A 22,720-nucleotide genomic window follows, 5' to 3' on the forward strand; every position below is an offset into this window, starting at 1 on the left:
CAAATTGTTCTTATTAATGACACCTATTACAATATATAAACTAAACATCTGTATTGCATATAGAGTAGCTGTTTAAAGAGGACCTTTCGCCGCCTCCACTGACTAAGGTTCTTAGTATCTGTTAATAGGTGTTGCTCTACTGATTCTGGTACAGTTGGATTATTTTTCTCTAGCCCCCACCATTCCCAAGCAATCAGTGCTGTTATTTATGATGTCTGAGGGTGGTGTCAGGCAGGAGTAGATAAAGGGTGTGATTTTGAGCTCTGACACTGGCTGTCTCTGGAGCTCTGAATCATGCCCCTATCTGACACGGCCCTTTCTGACATTACAGAGATTAAATAGCACATCAGTCACTGAAACTAGCATTTGTTACTCAGGAATGGTGGGGGCTAGAGAGAAAATTCCTACTATGCTGGAATCAGTGTCGTGGCAGCTATTAACAGATACTGAGAAATTGAGTTGAGTGGTGAAAGGTCCTTTTTAATAAAGCAATAGCTTAGGAGTGATTACCATGACCCATATCCTATGTTTATGTAGGACTGGTATTTTTATTTTCTTTTTTTATGTAGATTGTGAGCCCCATATAGGGATCACAATGTACTTTTTTTTTCTCCTATAAGTATGTTTTTGTAGAATGGGAGGAAATCCATGAAAACACGGGGAGAACATAAAAACTCCTTGCATCTGTTGTTCCTGGTGGGATTTGAGCTCAGGACTCCAGTGCTGCAATGCTAGCCACTGAGCCACCATGTTGCCCTGACTGGCATTTTTCTGACCCCAATCTATCTCCTTTACTAAAATACACTAAATCGTATTAATTTTCGCTATTTATTGTTCTCCATAGATTTTTAATAAAATAAATGCTTCTTTTTCACATAACCCTATTTTCTACAAGTCAATTTTATCAAGAAACAAACAAATGCATCACCCAAAAAAGTCCCTATAGTATATGACGTGAAGACCAACTTTGCAAATTGATTTTTAAGATACTTTGGCATTTAGGTGTAAAGTAGACTTTTTATAACACAAGGTATAAATTACTATATTATATTATATAATTTGCAATTACAATTCCAATATTTAAAAAATTGCTTATTTTGCAGAAAAAAAGTTTTTGTGCCTTGTCAAGGCAAAGTTTCCCTTTCTTTGATCAGTTCAAGTCAGTTTTGTACACACAATGGGGCAACAGTGTCATTGTGGGTCCCCTTAATCTGAATCTTCACAATCTGCACGTTAGGCTATGTTCACACTGTAGCCATTCTGTTGTTCTTATTCATCATACGTCCAGAACAGCAAATTGAAACAATGGCAGAATGAGTGATGCAGATGGATAACCTCCCGTTAGTTTTAACTTTAGAGTGAATGGTTCAGTTGCAAAGATGGTAGTTTACCTATGAGGGATCAGAACAACAGGCAGATGATAGCAGTGTAGATGTAGCTTTACACGTGAATTTAGCTGCAGATTTTATTGTGGATTTCCCCAACATAATGAACATGCTGTGGATATACAAATGCAGATTATTTTCTAACTGATATTTACTTGTACTGGATGTGAATAAGAGACTTGTGGGGAAGGAGAAGGTAAGAGGATCAGGATATTTGTTTTAAGCAAGTGGTTCCTTTTCCCTTCCGGGCTCCTGTGCAGCTATACAGGCTAAATGTCTGCACCTTGCTTACAGTTCTATTGATGTAAATTGAACTGCCATGAAAATTGCTCGGGGAAAGCTAGAAGCCAAAGGGGCAGGATATTAAGTCCAATGCCGGTCTAATCTGATTCTCCAGGTCCTTGCTCATTGACTGCCACCAATACAGGACTTTCACATTTCTCGATAACGTGAGCAGACTGATACAATGACATACATAATACATTATAGGTTCCCACAGTTAATAAAAGAGACACCTTACTATTCTGTGCCTGATTTCTTTCACTACGGCACTTTAGTAGCCTTCACTTTCAGGGGTAACTTTGCATTACCTTCTATTAACAAACACATCACTACCAAACAGTATAACAGCAGAGGCAATGTATTCTTCAATAAGGACGTAAGGAAATGTTATTTATTGTCGGTGGAAGGAGTCTTTAATCTTCAATTTAGCTCATACTGGAAAAAGCGGAAAGCTTAAAATAGTCAACACCTCGGAAAGTGCTAGAGTTCATTTATCTAATGTATTACTGTGATCAATGTCTGCTTTCTAGGATTCCAGGTTCTTTAAGATTAGGTAACGGAAACAATTTATAGGTTTATGTTTCTTTTGTTTTTCTCCAACAGGCAGCTTCGCCAATCTAACCTGCAGAGCTTTCTTCGGCTACAGTGGGGATGTCAGCCCTCTAATTTACTGGATGAAAGGGGAAAAGTTTATTGAAGATTTGGATGAGAAGAGAGTCAGAGAGAGTGATATCAGGTAATATAGAAATACTGGATTATTCAAGTGTGGAAAATATTTGACGTAATCCTATATCATTATTTGGTTGTGGCTCCCACATGGATTGATATACAAGCATTAAAGGAATTTCCATGGCCAATGACTATTCTTTCCTTGCACTGAGTCCATGTTTAGTATATGCAGAACTGCAAATTTTCCTTTTTCTGCCTGTCTGCAGCAGTCATGTGATTTCTTTCTATTGTACAGTATTTCTTTATTTTTTTTGCAGAGAATGATTATTAGAGATGAGCGAGTAGTATTCGATCGAGTAGGTATTTGATCGAATACTACGGTATTCGAAATACTCATACTCGATCGAGTACCACTCACTATTCCAATGTAAAAGTTCGATGCAGAACCAGCATTGATTGGCCGAATGCTATACAGTTGGCCAATCAACGCTGGTTCTTCTCCTACCTTTAGAAGTCTTCTCCGTGCAGCTTCCCTGCGGCATCTTCCAGCTCTGAATTCACTCTGCCAGGCATCGGGCCTGGGCAGAGCCGACTGCGCATGCCCGCTTGTAGTGCAGGCATGCGCAGTCGGCTCTGCCCAGGCCCGATGCCTGACAGAGTGAATTTAGAGCCGGAAGATGCCACGGGGATGCTGCAAGGAGAAGACTTCTCGGAAGATCCAGCCCGACCCTCACTCGTGGACTTGGTAAGTATAATTTGATCGAACGTTGCCTACCCCTGAAACGAGCATTTTCCCCCCATAGACTATAATAGGGTTCGATATTCGATTTGAGTAGTCGAATATTGAGGGGCTACTCGAAACAAATATCAAACCTCGAACATTTTACTGTTCGCTCATCTCTAATGATTATGTCTCCAGCTAGGACAAAGAACATAGTTATATAGTAAAAAAAATATGTGGCTCTATGTCCACTAAGTTGAGTGTGGGAAATAAACATTTTACCATCTTACACATTTCCATAAGAATCAATGCTATTTTTCTGTACAAATGCATCTTAGGGCTTGTTCACATCTGCGCCCGGTCTCCGTAGTTCAGGTTTCCGTTTCCTGCCTAAAACAGAGGCAGGAGACGGAAACCTGCAGGAGACTTTCTCACTCATTCATTTGAATGGGTGAGAGAGATGTCCGGCCGTGAGAGACAGTGAGCGTTTTAGGCTCTCCGCTGCGAAACCGGGTTTTTTAATCCGGACACAGAGTCAGACATGCAGTAATCTGTGTCCGGATTAAAAATCCAGTTACGCGGCTGAGAGCATAAAACGCTCACCGCCACTCACGGCCGGACCCGGTCTGAGCTTTCCGACTTCTGGCATGCAGAAGACGGAAAGCTCAGAACGGACAGGTGAATGCTAGTGTGAACCTAGCATAAACTGTTTTTTGAAGCTGTCAGCTGTTGTTTCTCTGGCAAGGGTAGGCTATTCCATAGATTCACAGCCCTTACAGTGAAAAATTGCCTCTGGAGATTAAACCTTTTTTTTCTCAAGATGGAGTGTCCCCTTTGTCTTTTGAGGGGATTTTAAATGGAACAGCATTTCCCATTATATCTTGTATGGCTAATTTATATATTTGTACAGGTTTTTCACTCCCAGATCCGGCCTTCTAGAGCGCTCTCAGCCAATGCGCATGAGCTACATCATCAGATTGGTATGCACTCTATTGGAGGGGGCGCGCATGTGCGCATGTCATTAAGGACAGTCTGATGACATAGCTCATGTGCATTGGCTGAGAGCCCTCTAGAGGGCGGGATCTTGGTTGGCTGTTTTATTTATAGTCTACAATGGGGCTCTTAGCAGCATGCTATTATTATTTTCAGACCTGCTGGCAGTGTGTCTGTATACATGTTAGATATTTAGTTTTGTGTTTACATCAGACCCTGATGACAAATTATTCTATAAAAACGTAGGCTCACTATTTGTAGCGGCAGAGAACCGTTCCTCCAGCTTTATCAGTTAGTCTTATAGGGACCATATATCTGTGCTGATAAAAAGTGTATTGCCCTGACATGGTAGCCTCTCTACACTATCAACTACATTTATAAAAAATTATATTTTAGGTTTCTTATTTATTGTTCAGTTAACAGTTTTTCTTTTAGGTGGGGGTCCCACATTACGGAAACATAGCGTTTTTTGTTTCAGATTTTGCTGCATTTTTTTTTAGCCAAAGCCAGGAGTGGCTAACAAAGGAATGGGAAATATATAGGAATTTCTTCTATGTCTACCTTCTGTTCACTCCCTTTCTGACTTTTGCTCAAAAAACTGTAATAAAATCAGCAACAAAAACAAAAAGCTGCTTTTCCATAATCTGGGGACTCGGTCTTAGACAGTTTTGGCTAGGAAGCAATCACTGCTACAACTGAAATAACTGCTGTCCTCCTAATCTACTAAAATGGCTTGTGTCAGGTCAGAGGGCTTAAGATAAGATTATAGGGTAAATTCATAAGCAGTGATTTGTAGCAGAAATATCTGAGAATACAAATCAATCCATCTTCTATTTTGGTAGCAAGCATATTGATTTCTGCAATTCCCATTCAGATGAATGGGATAGCAGCAGAAATTTCTGTAACTGTAGTAGAAGGGAAGTGGTCCGACACAATCTTGTGTAACGTAAGTAATATGGGCTTGCGAAAAAAAATTCTGAAATGAGAAGATCTGAATATATTTGAATACTTAAATATTTGTTTCCTATTTACTTAAGATTTTTTTCAGGTTGTATGGCTGTAAATTGTTTTTCTTATTTTTGAAGCAAAGCTTAAAGAGGACCTTTCATCACTTGGTGCACATGTGGTTTTATATACCACTAGAAAGCAGACAGTGTGCTGAATTCAGGGGAATGTCAGCTTCCACGATCTGTACCCCAGGTGAAGAGCTATTGGTGCCGGTACCGTAGCTCTTCACCATCAGAAGGGCATTCCTGACAGTCATTTAGGAATGCCCTTCCTCACAGTAGCTCTTATAGAGCTGTACTGTGAGAGCGGTGAGGAACGTATATAAAACTGCATGTGCCCCAAGTGATGAAAGGTCCACTTTAAGCTTATTCCACAAGATTCTGTGAGATAACACTTACACATTGATACACTGCACAGAACTATAGTTATAGCTATAATCTCCTTAGTTTTCTAAATATTTCATTCAGGTGCATACACAGAGGTTGGGGCGACCCAAGCAAAAAAGAAAATGGTTTCACTTCTGGTATTGGTAACACTAAGGGTTGGTTCACATCTGCATTGATATTCCATTCGGGGGAGTCTGCATGAGGAATACCTGAACGGAATACCAAATGCAATTGCAAGCACTGTGCAGTAAAAGCACATGAATCTCCATAGACTATAATCCTGTCCGCCAGATCTCCTCAGGGAACATGCGGACAGGAAAGTACTTCACAATCTACTTTCCTCTCTGCAACTTCAGTGTGGGCTGCGCGCGGCAAACACATGGACCCCATTATAGTCTATGGGGTCCGTGTGCTTTTACTGCATAATGCTTGAAAGTGCATTTGGTAGTCCATTCAGGGGGTCCCCATGTGGACTTCCCTGGATGGAATATCAACGCAGATATGAATAAGGGGTCAGCCCCCATACCCCTTTGGTTCCTTGGGCACCTAAAGGTTCCTCTGCAGTATAAGAAAATACAAGGACATTCAAGTTACATCCCAGTATACAATATATTGTACATCTAATATGCAAAAAGTCAACACTAATATATATACTGGATGTATTCTTTAAATCCGTGTTAGTACAGACATTGAACCTTACATTTGTGTCTTAGTTTTATTTATTTTTATTTTATATTCTAGAGCTTGTAGCTATGTCATATTTTCTTTAGAATTGTACTCAAGAATAAAGTAAGCTTTAAGCCCAAAACCAGGTCATATAACATAACTTTCAGGTCCACACAAGCTTGATTTTATTTATCTCTATGGCCCACTGCTAAACTTCTCCGAGAAGTGTCTCTCCTTGAAATAAATGATTTACAGTTCTGCTAAACCTAGATTTTACTTCTACATTAAGCCAAATAATTGCTTCTTTTCTATTTTCCTTTTCAAGAGTTCTTAGGCAACATCTTGGAGAGCAAGAAGTATCGATCTCTTTAATATTTGACTCAGTGGAAGATGCAGATCTAGGAAATTACTCTTGCTATGTTGAGAATGGAAACGGACGTAGACATGCAAGTGTGCTCCTCCATAAGAGAGGTATGTGTACATAAAGGACGCAGAAAAGGGTTTTCTCAGAAATCCAGCAAAGTGTATCTTCATATGTGTGGTCAAACGTAAAGATGGTAAAATCCATGTATTTTAAATCACTTACGAAATGGAAGGGAAGTGCACTGGGATTTTTTTTTTTTTTTTAAGTAGATTTAAGTTTTTGTTTTAAGTATTAAAGTCAAAGTTAAGAAAATTTCCTTAACACTTAAAGGTTCCCCAAAATAATAAGTGACAGGTAGTGGAAGTAACGCTACAGTCCCATTGGTGTACTGTCTGCAGTTCTAGCAAAGTTCAACTTGACTGTTTCAATGGTGTTTTGATGGCTTTTGCGTTATCACAGTACAGCTAGATACCAGATTCAAGTTACATTCAGCTACATCTGCAGTTATGTCCTTCCTTACATTCCCTTTGAGGTTTAATAACAGCAAGGGATATGCTGTCTCTCCTATATGTGTCTATATGTAGCCGCCCAGTCATTGCTTTTCTAATATCTGCCCTTTATGGTTTTGCTAGTATATTGTGATATAATATTGAATAGACATGCGCAAACCTCATTAGATGTTTTTGCAAACATCTGCAATGTTCACGGATAAGTTAAATTTCAAAGAAAACTGGTTCAGTAAGAACTGAAGGGCTCTTCAGACCCCAGAGTATAATAATGGGAGACTCTAGTCTTCTTTAGTCTTCTTCTCTGTCAGCTGCCTCTGTCAGCAGATCACCACTGAATCCCGTGATTAGGCTTCATGGTCATTTGGACCATGTCAATGTCCCTCAACTTGCAAGTAGAACCCAAAAAATGTCGGGTTTCAGCAAATTTTTGTATCCAATTTAAAAAAAAAAAAACTCCAGCATTTGACTGGTTTAACGAAAAATTAGATAGATAGATAGATATTAGAGATGAGCGAACACTGTTCGGATCAGCCGATCCGAACAGCACACTCCCATAGAAATGAATGGAAGCACCTGTGACGCCGGCCGGCCGCCGGCAAAGTCAGCGTCACAGGTGCTTTCATTCATTTCTATGGGAGTGTGCTGTTCGGATCAGCTGATCCGAACAGTGTTCGCTCATCTCTAATAGAGATAGATAGATAGATAGATAGATAGATAGATAGATAGATAGATAGATAGATGATAGATAGATAGATAATAGATAGATAGATAGATAGATAGATAATCTCATACAACAGTGATAACCTACAGTAGACTATGATCATACCCCTAAGCTAAACAATCTTACAGAACATAAATTGCTATTTACAGTAAGTTAAAGAAGAATAAAAACACATTCACATGTTTGTACTCATTGCTATGAGCAGATAACAAAATAAAAGACACATTTCAAAGAAATTTTTATATTCGTTTAATTATTAACCTAATTTTAAAGCATCACATTCTGTGCATTGTGTTTAATTGCAATAAGTAGACTTTGGTGTTGTGAATGCTCTGTACGACGCCTTTTCAGGATCTACATTAGGAATCTGACAGCATCAATGAAGTTGCCTAACTCTCCTAAGACTACGACCACACAGAACACAATTACATAGTAACAAGGAGGTTCATTTATATTCTTATGAATATGCTTGTAGGAAACATATGGAGATCACTGTCTTCACCAATATTACATGAATGCCACTGGGATTCAAAGCATTTCCCAACTGTGCGAAACTCATGTTTATTTGTTTGACATTATATTAAATCTAAGCCAACCAAAAAACACCATGAAAAGGTTAGAAGTTAATGGACATAAATAATGGATTTGAGTCCCCGGCTACTTCAGTCTGTATAAATATCCCGCCATTCCATGTAATTATTTGTAGTTTTGTCAGTCTGCAGATAGCATTTGTAGAACTGAGCTCTGGCCCGGCCGTCTAATGACACATATCATTATGAATTTGGTCATTGAACAAGAAACTATTAAAATGCCTGACAAACAGCAAACGAATTGTGACACCGCGTGCCGGAATGTACTTCTCTGTAATACATGTCAATGCTTTTTTCCCATTGAAGCTTACATAAAACAAAAAAGTATCATCGCTGTGTTCTATCACACAGGGCTGAACAACGCTAGATAGACACTGCTCATCCATCACCTAAAAGTCATTTTTGTTGAATTTTCAATTTTTTGCTATTATTTTTGTGCTGTTTTTGTTGGCAGTTTTCTGACAGTGTTGCTACTCTTTCTCAGCCAACAGCTGTGGCAAAGGAAGTTACAAATGAGTAGACTTAGGCTTGGTTCACATATGCACACGGAAATCTAATCAGTATAGCGGTTAAGTTAGGGTAAGTACACACAAGGTTTTTTGAATCGGAACCTGAGACGGAGACCGCCTCAAGTTCCAATCCAAAAACCGGGTAGCCGCGAGTGAAAACTGGTGCATTGCACCGGCATCCAGCCGCGCACTCTGTTCCGGAGGGAGGCGAGATGACTCGGCCAGAAGAATGAGCATCTTGCTTCTTTTTTCTGGGAGCCGGAAGAAACTGCTCCCGGAAAAAAAGACCTGAGCGGCTCCCATTGATGGGAGCTGTCTTTTTGGTCATGGGTTTGAGGCGGACATGGCTTTAAAACCCTGACCAAAAAACTCCATGTGAACTTACCCTTGGGAAACTCGTGGACCCCATAGACTATAATGAGGTCCACGTGGTTTCCATTCAGTTTCCGCCCTAAAAATTTGAAAAATGCAGAGAGAACAGCGCTGCTTGCAGAGAGGGAAAGAGGAACAGAATTCCTGTACAGAGACTGGACACAGATGTGAACCGAGGCGAAGAAGCCATTTACATTTAGTGATAAATTTGAGTCTGACTTTTGCCAGAAGTATTTAGGGCATCGACATACCAATGATCAAGGTCCTCAAAATCTTTTCATTATTTCCAGTTCTTTGTCTCGTACCCTTTTGCTTTTAAAGAATGCTTAAGTTGTAACCTAATCCTTTTCGAGCGAGAAGATTATTCTATTTTTTTTTATAAAATATTTTAGGACTAGTTCACACTGAGTTTTTTGCAGGTGGATTTTGATGCGGAATGTGTTTTTTTCCCCCCTGCTAACGATTTCTTTCAGCTAGCGGGAAAAAGAAGCGACATGCCCTTTCTTCCCATGGATTCCGCGACTGAGACAGCCATGCGTCCGCGGTGCTAGACTTAGTCCCGATTAGGTCCATTCATTTGGGACTAATCAGGAGCGGGATGCCACGATGGGACGCCAGTGCACTGCATCAGCATCCCGTCGCGGCTAGCCGCGCGGAGAATTCACACGGCAAAAAAAGGTTTTCGCCATGTGAACAGACGCTTATGGGAAAATAAAGACATTAGGATTGTAATAATAAGGTTTGTGTAGTTTTATGTAAAACAAGGGCACGTTAATGATAAGGGGTGATTAATAAATGGCACCAAAGTGCAGGCTATATAAGATGATTGGTTCTTTTTTGGGCTCATCTGGACTTATTGTTGATGGCTCTTTAAAACAGGTACACTAAGGAAAGGTAGATATTAAGGCTGATTCTTTATGGGTGGTGCATTATATGACAGTCTGGATGTGGAGTATTCGCCAAATTCATGACGCCACATGACGCCACTGGACTGTGTGTCTCTGTGAAAATCCACACCATAGCTAGTGTAGATTTGTGGCATAAATTCTGTTAATTAGACAACGGTGATGGGCCTACCTAACACCACACCCCTGCCCATTTATTAAAAAGTAGTGAAGGTGGCATAAAAATAGTTACTTGTGACTATTGTTAAAAAATCATAAGCGGAGTTAAAAAATCATAAACTACAGGTGTGCAACTTTATTCATCAGAATAATTATACAGATCCATAGAAGACCTGCCTGAGCCTAAGGCCCCACATATTGGGCTGCAGCAAAAAACAGCACTTTTTTGCAGAAGAAGTTCTTGTGTTTTTTATTGTAATAATGAGTAGCATATGGCACTGTGCATCTCACCCGTATGGTAACAGTCAGTACAACAGAGGTTTTCAGTGCAATGGTCTTACCATACAGATGCATAGTAACATGTCATTACTGCGATTAAAACGTGCACAGTTTTTCAGCAAAAAAACAAAGTATGAACCCAAATCTAGGGTCAGATCAGGGAACTAATACTAACAATCACCCTTACGTGACTGCTGTCCTACTGGCCCATTAAGGTTAACCATTAGTCTAGCTGTGCAGTCAGTTTAGTGAGCGGACCTGGCTTAGGGATCTGATTGCAGCTGTGCACTATATTTTCACACCACCACCGGTAGAAGATACTGTGTCCAAAATATAATATCTGGACAGTAACATTGTGTGTGCATAGGAAATACAGAATACTTGTATAATATAATGCTAATAATATTAAAATCCAACGGCAGCATGGTGACTCAATGGTTAGCACTAGAGATGAGCGAGTAGTGTTTGATCGAGTAGGTGTTCGATCGAATACTATGGTATTCGAAATACTCGTACTCGATCGAACACTACTAGCTGTTCGAAGTTTAAGGTTTGATGCAGAATCAGCGTTGATTGGCAGAATGCTATACATTCTGCCAATCAACGCTGGTTCTTCTCTTACCTTTAGAAGTCTTCTCCATGCAGCATCCCCGCGGCGTCTTCCGGCTGGAATTCACTCTGCCTAGGCATCCAGCCTAGGCAGAGCCAACTACGCATGCGCGGGTATGCCCTCGCATGCGCAGTCGGCTCTGCTCAGGCGTCAGGCCGGGCAGAGCCAACTGTGCATGTCCTCGGACATTTTAGTGTTCGCTCATCTCTAGTTAGCAGTAAAGCCTTTCAGTACTGTAGTCATAGGTTCAAATCCTGCCAAGGACAACATCTGCAAGACGTTTATATGTTCTCCTTGTGTTTGCGTGCATTACCTCCCAAGTTTCATAGACATATTAATAGGGAACAAAAAAAATCATGTTAAATCCAGTAAATTATAAAACCAATAGAGACGTATAATAAAAATGCTGCAACTGTTGCATTCGTTCTTCTTAAACACGTAGGTGCTCCTTTAATACTATTATAAGATCTCGCTGGCCATAACTTTGTCATGTTATAATTCATTTTTTTCTTGAAGTTAGATGGCTTCGAAGTCATAAGGATGGAAGGACAGAAGAGAATTTATTTCAATGTGTCATCCTGTCAATGTGGGCCGCAAGTCTTTGATTATTTTTCACATTTTTCCGGAGCAGGTCTAGTTGAGCCACTAGTGGTATAGGATTTTTTTCTCTTTTTTATATTGAAGCAGGTGTTCTGGTGCAGATGTAATTGTTTTATTAATAGTCTTTGGCTTGCAACCCTTCTGTTTGAATGATTCAGCCGAGGATTTAAGATTCTTCTTTCATATTGGAGAATATGGAACCAGCAGAATTCTATATAATGTATCACTTTCTTCTTTTTTTTAAGTCATAAAAATGAAAAGGAGTTAAGGACACAAAATAAATGACAACTCCGTATGGTGTACAGAATATAAGCATGTTTCTTTCTGTTTGGTTGACGGTATTACTTTTGATGTTTACAGTTTCAATCCTCATGTAATATAGATGAGCTGTCGTAACAAGTCTACGGGGCGCATTCACTTTGCCTGACCTTTGACCCTTTATTGTGAACCTCATTATTTGTATACTGTTACATTAACAGGGGAATGGTTAGAACCACCGTGAAAGCATTTAATGGTAGCATTATATGAGTTATACGTCTGGACAATGATATCAATTACAGAAACCAAAATGTTTTTCAATTTTAAACCGCAGAGTTTAATGACCTATATATCAAAGCTATGTGTAGAAGCCATCGCACTCCCTTTCAGATTTTATGTGTGTTCAGTAGTTGGGCTGTCATCTGGTTTGAAGTGTGCTAATGTTAGCTGTCTTTCAGTGTAATGATAGATTTTTATTATGTGTTTTTTCTGTATCACAAACATCATAGGTCACCTTTTGTAGAAATATATATATATATATATATATATATATATATATATATATATATATATATGTATGTATATAATTTCTGTACTGCTTATAAGAAGACATGTACTTGTGTCTCTCTTATCTTGTTATGGCACATTATGTATGTGGACTCACATAACCATCCACATCATAAGGACTTGACTACTATAACATGATAACACATCTGCACAAAGCCGTAATACAGCATAGGGAGACTTTGTTGCCACATAGACTCCACATGAATGGCATTGTCTCTAGGGCAAATATCCCTTTTTCCAATCGTGGCATTTCCGCTGCTGATTTCTTTCCGCAATGTGTGGGCAGGATTAGCCAGAATCCCATTCAATTTGCAAGTAATGTAAAACACTGCATTTTTTTTGCTGAAGCCAAAATGTTGTTGAGTAGAAGGGAAAGCCATTCTTGGCTTTGGCTCAAAACACCACAACAAAAATTGCAACAAAAAAGCTGCATTTCCACAACGTGGGGCTTCAGCCTAAAGCTGTTTTAACCTGTAGGAACAAAAGATTGTGCATGTTAAAATTACACTTTTTTGGCATATGATCAACAAATATTGTCGGACAAATGTGAATTACACATCAGGTCAAACTGTTTAGTTTATTTGGCCAAGCTCAGTCTGGTGTTTGTTTGTCATGGTATGTGGGTAATTTCAGTTTTTTTTGCAGAACTATTCTATATCATAGAACTGATGTTTTATGTGACTTTATCATTAACCGGTTAAGGACCGCTGGCCGTAAATTTACGGCCAGCAGTCCTGGTCTCTAAGACCAGCCGATTGTAAATTTACGGCCGGTCTTCAGAGACTCACTAGGCAGGGGGTGGGGCGGGGGGAGGGCAGGGGTTAGGTGTTACTAACACCTAACCACCCCCTCAACAACATTCAGTCGGACTCAGTTCCGACTGAACGTTTTAACCCTTTCGATCGTGCCGTGAAACATCACGGCGCGATCGAAAGGGATCCGCCGCATATTGAAGCTGATCGGCACCCCCCCCCGGCGAGATCGGGGGGTGCCGATGTCAGTAAAAGGTAGTCTGGGGTCTGGCCAGTGACCCCAGACTACCGGAGCCCCCACATACCTGGTGATCCTGCCAGGCGATGGAGGAAGTGAGCGATGTGTCTCACTTCCTCTGCAGCTTACAGGACACAAGCAGGCTCATGTCCTGCTCGTGTCCTGCAAGCTACTATACAAAATCAGTTGATGCTTTCATGAAAGCATCAACTGATTCAAGTGTCCTAAAGGGACACATGAAAAAGTTAAAAAAAAAAAAATTAAAAAAAAGTAAAGTGTATGAAAAAAGTAATAAAGTTATAAAGCCCAAAAATCCCTTTTTCTCTATACAAAATGAACTATATAAAAAAGTACTAAAAATTAATAAAAACAATGCATATTTGGTATCGCCGCGTCCGTAAAAACCTGTACAATAAAACTGAAATAATATTTAATGTATACGGTGTACATCTGAAAAAAAACCCGGAAAAAACCCGCCAGAAGTAGTGATTTTTCACCATATCACCTTACAAAATATGCTATAAAAAGTGATCAAAAAATCATATGCACCCCACAACAGTACCAATAAAAAGCGCAGGTTGTCCCGCAAAAAATAAGCCCTCAACCAACACTGTCAACCGAAAAATAAAAATGTTACGCCTCTCATAAGATCACTGATTTATGTCCCCAAATGTGTTTTTGTTCTGCAGAATTAGTATCGCATAAAAAAATAGTATAAATGAGGTATCGCCGTAACCGTACCGACCCGCAGAATAAAGGGAACATGTTACTTTTACTGTGCGCTGCATGGCGAAAAATTTAAAGGGTACAACTCAATGCCAGGATTTTATTTTTTTTTAAATCCAGCAAGAAAGAGTTAATAAAATGTATTCAGTATGTTGTAGGCACCCAAAAATGGTGTCATTACAAAATATATCACATCCCGCAAACAACAAGCCCTTATATGGCCGCGTCACCAAAAGAATAAAGAAAATATAGCATCTACCAATGTGAAGACAAAAAAAACCAAAATCGCCAAATTATTAGAATACAACTGGCGGCGTCAGGAAGGGAATGTATAAGCTGTGTCAGTGTACTTCAGGAGACACCCCAGATTTACAGTTTACAAGGGAAAGACACCAGAAGTGACCCCCAAAATGAGCCCCAGAGTGACTTCCCCAATCATAGGAGCTACTGGGACATAGTAGGGAATTTGGTGTCTGCAATGTACTCCGCACCGCTTACACATTCCCTCTTCGCCATCCGCTGTGCAGTCATGTCCGGGATACTAATACTCACTACACCCCCTGAGAAATTCTTTGAGGGGTGCAGTTTTCAAAATGGGGTCACTCCTTTGGGGAATCCACTTTTCTGGTACCTTACAGGCTCTACAAACATGGCATGGCGTCCAGATACCAAACATCTGAATCTGTACTCCAAAAGCCTCATCGCGCTCCTTCCCTTCTGCGCCCTGCTGTGCGCCCAAACTGCAGTTTATGCCACATGTATGACACATGTATGACACATGTATGACACTGGTGTACCCGGGATAACGGACGTAATGTCATATGTGGGTATAAACTGATATTAGGGCACAGCCGGACACAGAAGGGAAGAAGGGTTATTGGGTTTTTGGAGCGCAGACGGTTTGGTTTTTGGATGCCATGACACTTTTGCAGAGACCCTAAACTTGCCCCTACAAAATGGGGTTTACAGTTACCTCCAGGTCTCTCCAAAAGGAACATGGCCCCCAGAAAGTCCCTCTAAATCTGTACCCCAAAAGCTAAAAAGCTCAGTGCTCCTTCCCTTCTGAGCCCTCCTGTGTGCCCAAGCAGCAGTTTACACCCACATATATATATTTTTTGCCCCTCGGGATGGCCCCTTAATAGTTTTAGGAGTGCAGGTCTCTGACAACACAAAGTGGGTGCATTGTATGGGGCACCGAAATGGCATATTTCTTTCAAAATTTAAATTTTCATTTTGGACATTCATTTTTTGGAAGCATTTTAGGCACAAAATGATAATACCCCTTGATTCATTCCTTGACAGGTGTAGTTTCTAAAATGGGGTCACAATGGGGGGTTTCCATTGTATTGATACTTTAGGGGCTCAGCAAATGCGACATGGCACCTGAAAACTATTCCAGCCACATCTGCCCTCCAAAATCCAAATAGCTTTCTTTCCATTCTGAGCCCCACCATGTACCCATACAGCAGATTATGGCCACATATGGGGTATTGCCGTGTTCAGGAGAAATTTTGTAACAAACTGTGGGGGGCTTTTAATTCTTTAACTACTTTCAAAATTAAAAATATGGCGCTAAATGGACGATTCATTGGGAAAAAAAGTAATTTTTCATTTTTACATCCCAATGTTAATAAAATCTGTGAAACAGCTGTGAGGCCAAAATGCTCAGTATACCCCTAGATAAATTCTATGAGTGGTGTAGTTTCCAAAATGGGGTCACTTTTAGGGGCTTTCCACTGTATTGGTACTTTAGGGGCTCTGCAAATGCGACATGGGACTTGAAAAATATTCCAGCAAAATCTGTCCTTCAAAAGCCAAATAGCTCTCTTTCCATTCTGAGCCCCACCATGTTCCCATACAGCAGATTATTACCACATATGGGGCATTTCTGTGTTCAGGAGAAATTGTTTAACAAACTTTATGGAGCTTTTTCCCCTTTATCCTCTTGTGAAAATGAAAAATTTGGGGCTAAATTGACAGTTTATTGGAAAAAAAGTAATTTTTCATTTTCATGCCCCAATGTTAATAAAATCTGTGAAACAGCTGTAGGGTCAAAATGCTCACTCTACCCTTTAATATGTTCTGTGGGGGGTGTAGTTTCCAAAATGGGGTCACTTTTAGGGGGTTTCCACTGTATTGGTACTCTAGGGGCTCTGCAAATGAGACATGGCACCTAAAATTATTCCAGCAAAATCTGCCATCCAAAAGCCAAATAGCGCTCTTTCCATTCCAAGCCCCGCCATGTACCCATACAGCAGAATATGGCCACACATGGGGTATTGCCGTGTTCAGGAGAAATTGTGTAACAAACTGTGGGGGGCTTTTAGTCCTTTATCCCCTTGTGAAAATTAAAACTTTGGGGATAAAGTGACATTTTAGTAATTTTTCATTTACACATCCCAATGTTAGTAAAATCTGTGAAACAACTGTAGGGTCAAAATGCTGACTATACCCCTTGATGAATTCTGTGAGGGGTGTAGATTCTAAAATGGGGTCACTTTTGGGGGGTTTCCATTGTTTTGGTACTCTAGGGGCTCTGCAAATGAGGCATGGTGCCTGAAAATTATTCCAGCAAAATCTGCTGTTCACACACCCAGTGTCGCTCCTTCCCTTCCATGCACTGCTGTGTACCCAAAAATCAGTTTACGCCCACATGTGGGGTATTTCTGTGCACAGGAGAAATTGCATAACAAAATGTGAGATGCATTTTCTCCTTTAACCCTTTGTGAATGTGTTAATTTTAGGTCTAAATGAATGTATTAATGAAAAAAAATAAAATGTCTAAATTTCACTGCCATATTATTTTTATTCTTATGAAAAACTTAAAGGGTTAACAAACATCCCAAATGCTGTTTTGAATAATTTGAGGGGTGTAGTTTTGAAAATGGGGTGATTTATGGGGGTTTCTATTATACAGGCCTTTATAATTCCTTACAGAACTGAAGCGGTCCCTAAAAAATTGGTTTGGGGAATTTTCTTGCAAATCTAGAAAATCGCTGTTACACTTGTAAGCCTTGTAACGTCCAAAATAAATTAAAAGACAATCAAAAGATGATGCCGATATAAAGCAGAGATATGGGAGATAATATTTATTTATGTATTTGGGTGGTATGACTATCTGCCTGAAAAGCAGAGAATTTCACATTTTGAAAATTGCAATTTTTTCCAAATTTCCATCAAATTTCCTAGTTTTTTTATAAATAAATACACAAATATTGATTAATATTTACCACTAACATAAAGTATAATGTGTTACGAAAAAAACAGTCTCAAAACCACTTGTGTAAGTTAAACCGTCTCAAAGTTATTGCCATTTAAAGTGACACATGTCAGTTTTGAAAAAAAAGGCCTGGTCTTTAACATACTTTTGGGCCTGGTCCTTAACCGGTTAAATATACATATATATTTTATATATTTAATTTTAATTATATATATATATATATATATATATATATATATATATATATTTATAGTATATATAGTGTGTGTATATATATATATATATATATATATATATATATATATATATATATATATATATATAGTACAGACCAAAAGTTTGGACACACCTTCTCATTCAAAGAGTTTTCTGTATTTTCATGACTATGAAAATTGTAGTTTCACACTGAAGGCATCAAAACTATGAATTATCACATGTAGAATTATATACTTAACAAAAAAGTGTGAATCAACTGAAAATCTGTCTTATATTCTAGGTTCTTCAAAGTAGCCACTTTTTGAGTTGATTACTGCTTTGCACACTCTTGGCATTCTCTTGATGAGCTTCAAGAGGTAGTCAACAGAAATGGTTTTCACTTCACAGGTTTGTCCTGTCAGGTTTAATCAGTGGGATTTCTTGCCTTATAAATGGGGTTGGGACCATCAGTTGTGTTGTGCAAAAGTCAGGTGGATACACAGCTGATAGTCCTACTGAATACTGTTAGAATTTGTATTATGGCAAGACAAAAGCAGCTAAGTAAAGAAAACCCGAGTGGCCATCATTACTTTAAGAAATGAAGGTCAGTCAGTCGGAAAAATTGGGAAAACTTAAGGGGGCCACACGGTGGCTCAGTGGTTAGCACTGCAGCCCTGCAGCGCTGGAGTCCTGGTGTTCAAATCCCTCCAAGGGCAAAAAACCATCTGCAAGGAGTTTGTATGTTCTCCCCGTGTTTGCATGGATTTCCATCCCATATTCTAAAGACATACTGATAGGGAAAAATGTACATTGTGAGCTCTATGTGGGGATCACAATCTACATTTAAAAAAAAAAAAAAAGAAAGAAAAATTGGGAAAACTTTGAAAGTGTCCCCAAGTGCAGTTGCAAAAACCATCAAGCGCTCCAAAGAAACTGGCTCACATGAGGACCGCCCCAGGAAAGGAAGACCAAGAGTCACCTCTGCTGCGGAAGATAAGCTCATCCGAGTCACCAGCCTCAGAAATCACAGGTTAACGGCAGCTCAGATTAGAGACCAGGTCAATGCCACACAGAGTTCTAGCAGATAGATAGATATATATAGATATATAGCAATATGTATAAAGCATTGTCAGTTCTTTCTTGTAGATGTCCCTGGCATCATTGTCTATTGTCTATTATTATTGTCAAGTTAAGCACCATTCATATCCGCCATGCTAAAACGATGCAATATGTATTTATTTTCCTCAAATCTGACATTGAGGAGGGGGATGTAATATCACTATTTCAAAATCAGCAACACAATACCTATGTATGATGTGTGAACAGTGACCTTGCTGCACCTTCCTGCTTTACAGGCAGCATTATAATGAACATTACATGTTCCCCTGATTCTGACAACTATTTCATTGAGCTGAAAAATTAACAATGTCAGCTGCAAATACAATGTAATTTCATTATATCAGCTTGCAGGAAAGCACAACCATAGCCTTGATGTTTTTCTTCTTATCGCCATGGTAGCAATCTCCTTTTTTTCCCTTCATTTCGTTTGCTCAAATATAAACCCGCCACACCATTTTTATTTTACTCTTTGGACAAATAGCTTGCTAAACTCGCGGTTGTTCACATGCAAATTAAAGGGAAATAATGCAAAAAGGAGAGAAACTTCATATGGTGTGATTTTTTTTTTTATTTCACAAAATGGAACGCACATGTGACAGGATCCATTTACTGTAAGTGTTACTTTAGAAAAGGCGAGATTGTTAGCAAGTGATCAAAATATTCAATTCCAAATTGGTTTTGTAGCAAGGCTAATTGTATATCAGGTCCCATTTTCCTTTCCAAACCATATATTAGATTATAGTACAAGTCTACGTTCTACTATGTTCATGAAACCAATGGCTTTGCTTTCAATGGACTGCTTATAATATACCGTTTCTAGTGCACTTTGTTCATGCCGCTTTTTCCACACTTTATTCAAAAAAGGCCATTTTCTTTCTATAAAAGCAATTTATTCGCATATTACAATGATGGATCATACAGAAATTTATATGACAGCAGATAGTAGTCAGGTGGATGTGAACAGCAAGTCATCACGACTGGGAGGATCAATGGAGGAGCAGCAGGGAATTTATCCGGTGGGAATTTTAGGTTATTTTTTTTAAATTTACCACAATACCTAATTTTAGTACCGTATATACTAGAGTATAAGCCGACCAGAATATAAGCCGAGGCCCCTAATTTTACCACAAAAAACTGTGAAAACTTATTGACTCGAGTATAAGCCTAGGGGGGAAATGCAACAGCTACTGTAAAATTTCAAAAATTAAAATGCTCAGAGTTTTTGGGTGCAGTAGATGCTGGGTGCTGGGGAAGGGGAGGGGGTGTTTTGGTTGTCTGTCTGCCCCTTCTCTGAACTTGAGGACTGAGTTTTTTTCCCCCACTTGGAATTCAGCTTGGCTGAATATAGTGTATCTGCAGTGCTCCTATTAACCCCTTCCCGACGGAACAGGAGCACTGCAGATACCCTATATTCAGTAGACCGGGCACTTTCAGACTCAGGGATATCTAATGTGTATGTGTTTCACAGTCATTTTCTACTTTTATATGTATTCTAGGGAAAGGAGTGATTTAAAACTTTTATTTACTTTATTTTTTTATTATATATTTTTAAAACTTCTTTTTTTTCACTATTTTATGGGAGATTCTATAAATTACTATTGCAGCTGGTCATAGCCCCTCCCCTCCCAGAAAAAAAAAAAAAAAATATTTTTTTGTTGCTTGAATCGAGTATAAGCCGAGGGGGACTTTTTCAGCACAAAAACTGTGCTGAAAAGTTTGGCTTATACTCGAGTATATATGGTATTTTATAACCTTTAACCAATTCCTTCTCACTTCTTCCCTTGGTTTCAAAAATGCAGCATTTTTGGCTGCTGCAGAAAGAAACAATGCGCTATGCAGGACCAGCAAAGTAAATTACATTTTGGTTAATCACATTATGGAAAAAAAGAGCTGCAAAAAATAAGCTTTTTAAAAAAACATACAAACTGAAGATCAGTTACGTATGGTCACATCCGTTATGGTGAGAAGCTGCTATGTTAGATATCTGCATCTAGAGTTATCACTAGAACAGCTAAAGGACATGGTTGTATGGACACGTCATATGGCTGCTACACTCAGTGTCACATTGGGGTACACTTGTTTATTTCTAAGGCTCTCTGTAAGTAAGTCCTGTGGCCCCAATGTTGTGTGCAGCCCTTGTGGTTACCATCTGGGGACCCAGGCATACGTGTAATAGTATGTAACTAGTATTTGGTATTTTATTCCTATGGTAAGCATGCATCTATTTTCAAAAGCATTTTATTAGGTCCTCAAAATTTTTTCATTTAATATGTGGGAACCCAGGGTGAATGTGAAGAGGATGGGACAAGTAGAAGGCAGAAAGGAGGTGGTGGTCTCTCGTCTGGGTCTGGCGTAATAACACCAAACCCTCCCTCACTCCATACGAGAGTTGCACTTAGTTGATGGAGATATGTGCCCTGGGGAAAGAGATATCCGTGCCTTTACCAATATCTCTTCACCATCAGAAAGGCATTCCTGACAGTCTAGCTGGGCTGTGAGGAACACCCCTCCTAACAGTACTGTCCATAGTGCTGTACTGTCAGAGGGGGTGTTCCTTACCACTCAGCGATGACGACCCCCAGAATTAGTCTATGGGCGAGTACTATCAGGAGGGGGCATTCCTCACTGCTCAGTGTCATTCCTGGGTGGTAAGGAACACCCCCTCTGACAGTACAGAGGTATGGACAGTACTGTCAGGAGGTCAAGATAGACTGTCAGGAATGCCCTTCTGACAGTGAAGAGATACCGGTAAGGACATCAATTTCTCTTGCACTGGGTCACATAATGGGAAAGCCAACAGCCAGCTTTCTAGCGGTATATAAAACTGCAGGTGCCTGAAGACATGAAAGGTCCTCTTTAAAGAGGATTTTAACCACTTTCCTCAACTCTTTGCATTTTTCAGTAGGTCATTCCGGAGCTGTTGAAATTTTTTTTCTCTAGTCCACAACATCCCCAAGCAATCACCCCTGTTAGTTTCAGTGCAAGTATGCTCTTGACTGTCCGGTGGGTGGTCCATATCTGTCTGCTGCAGCCATAGATCATCCACCTGACAATAGAAAGTAAAATTGTGCTGAAAGTAACAGAAATGATTACTTAGGGATGGTGGGATCTAGAGAAAAAATTCCACCTGCACCAGAGTATTGTCTATTGGAGGATGCAATTAAGATAAGTCAAGATAAGATAATCCTTTATAGTCCCATCATGCGGAAATTCAGTGTGGAGTTGGTGGAAGTGATGAAAGGTCTTCTGTAAGATTGGTGCAGAATTGTTCACTAAAATATAGAACATCTGTACACTAAGAACAATAGTAAGGCTACAGCTTATTTCCTATTCTTGTTTATAATACAGCTTTAGGTACAGTGCACCTATAGCAGGACTCTCCATGTTATTTTCAGAACAGAGAACATGTGTTGTTTCTTAGACAAGTATAGCATCTCAGTAAGCTAGCCGGCGCTTTTAATTCAGATCTCAAGAAAGCATGAAGGTAATAAAAAGTAGTAGAATATAAATGAAATAAAACTTCAACAAGAGAACAGGTGCAATATTCATATGGAAATGTTGTCACCAGTAAGTGGATGCACTTTATCACTTTAAGGAGTTGCCAAGGTTCCTGCCAGAATTAAAGTACGAAATTGGCCATGATTATGCTAAGAGAAGCCTTGCCAAGATCTACAGAACATACACAACAAATGGAATGTGCCAAGGCAGTAACAGAAACCAAGGGTGCGCTAGGAGCCAGTTATGGATGAGGTTTTTGTCAATATGCATACAACTACCTACAGCCTGCCCTGAGATGAAACAACATGGGCTGGATCATTTCTTCCAGCCAGTTATTTTCGGCACCACTGGAAGCTTGTCTTAATTATGAAATTCTCTATGGCATACTGTGTATAAACATTCACACAATTTTCAAACTA

General features: G+C 39.5%; 1 protein-coding gene across 2 annotated transcripts in view; it reads left to right on the forward strand.

Annotated features, from left to right (window-relative positions):
* Nucleotides 1–22,720, forward strand: part of IL1RAPL1 (interleukin 1 receptor accessory protein like 1) — a 1,300,731-nt gene that overhangs the window by 1,249,291 nt on the left and 28,720 nt on the right. For both annotated transcript variants that reach the window (XM_075263837.1, XM_075263838.1), the window contains exons 7-8: nt 2,271–2,403; nt 6,436–6,581. In XM_075263837.1, the coding sequence (XP_075119938.1) occupies nt 2,271–2,403; nt 6,436–6,581 (279 nt within the window). The remainder of the gene's footprint in view (nt 1–2,270; nt 2,404–6,435; nt 6,582–22,720) is intronic.

This window comes from Leptodactylus fuscus, chromosome 2 (assembly GCF_031893055.1).
Source record: "Leptodactylus fuscus isolate aLepFus1 chromosome 2, aLepFus1.hap2, whole genome shotgun sequence".
NCBI lineage: Eukaryota > Metazoa > Chordata > Amphibia > Anura > Leptodactylidae > Leptodactylus > Leptodactylus fuscus.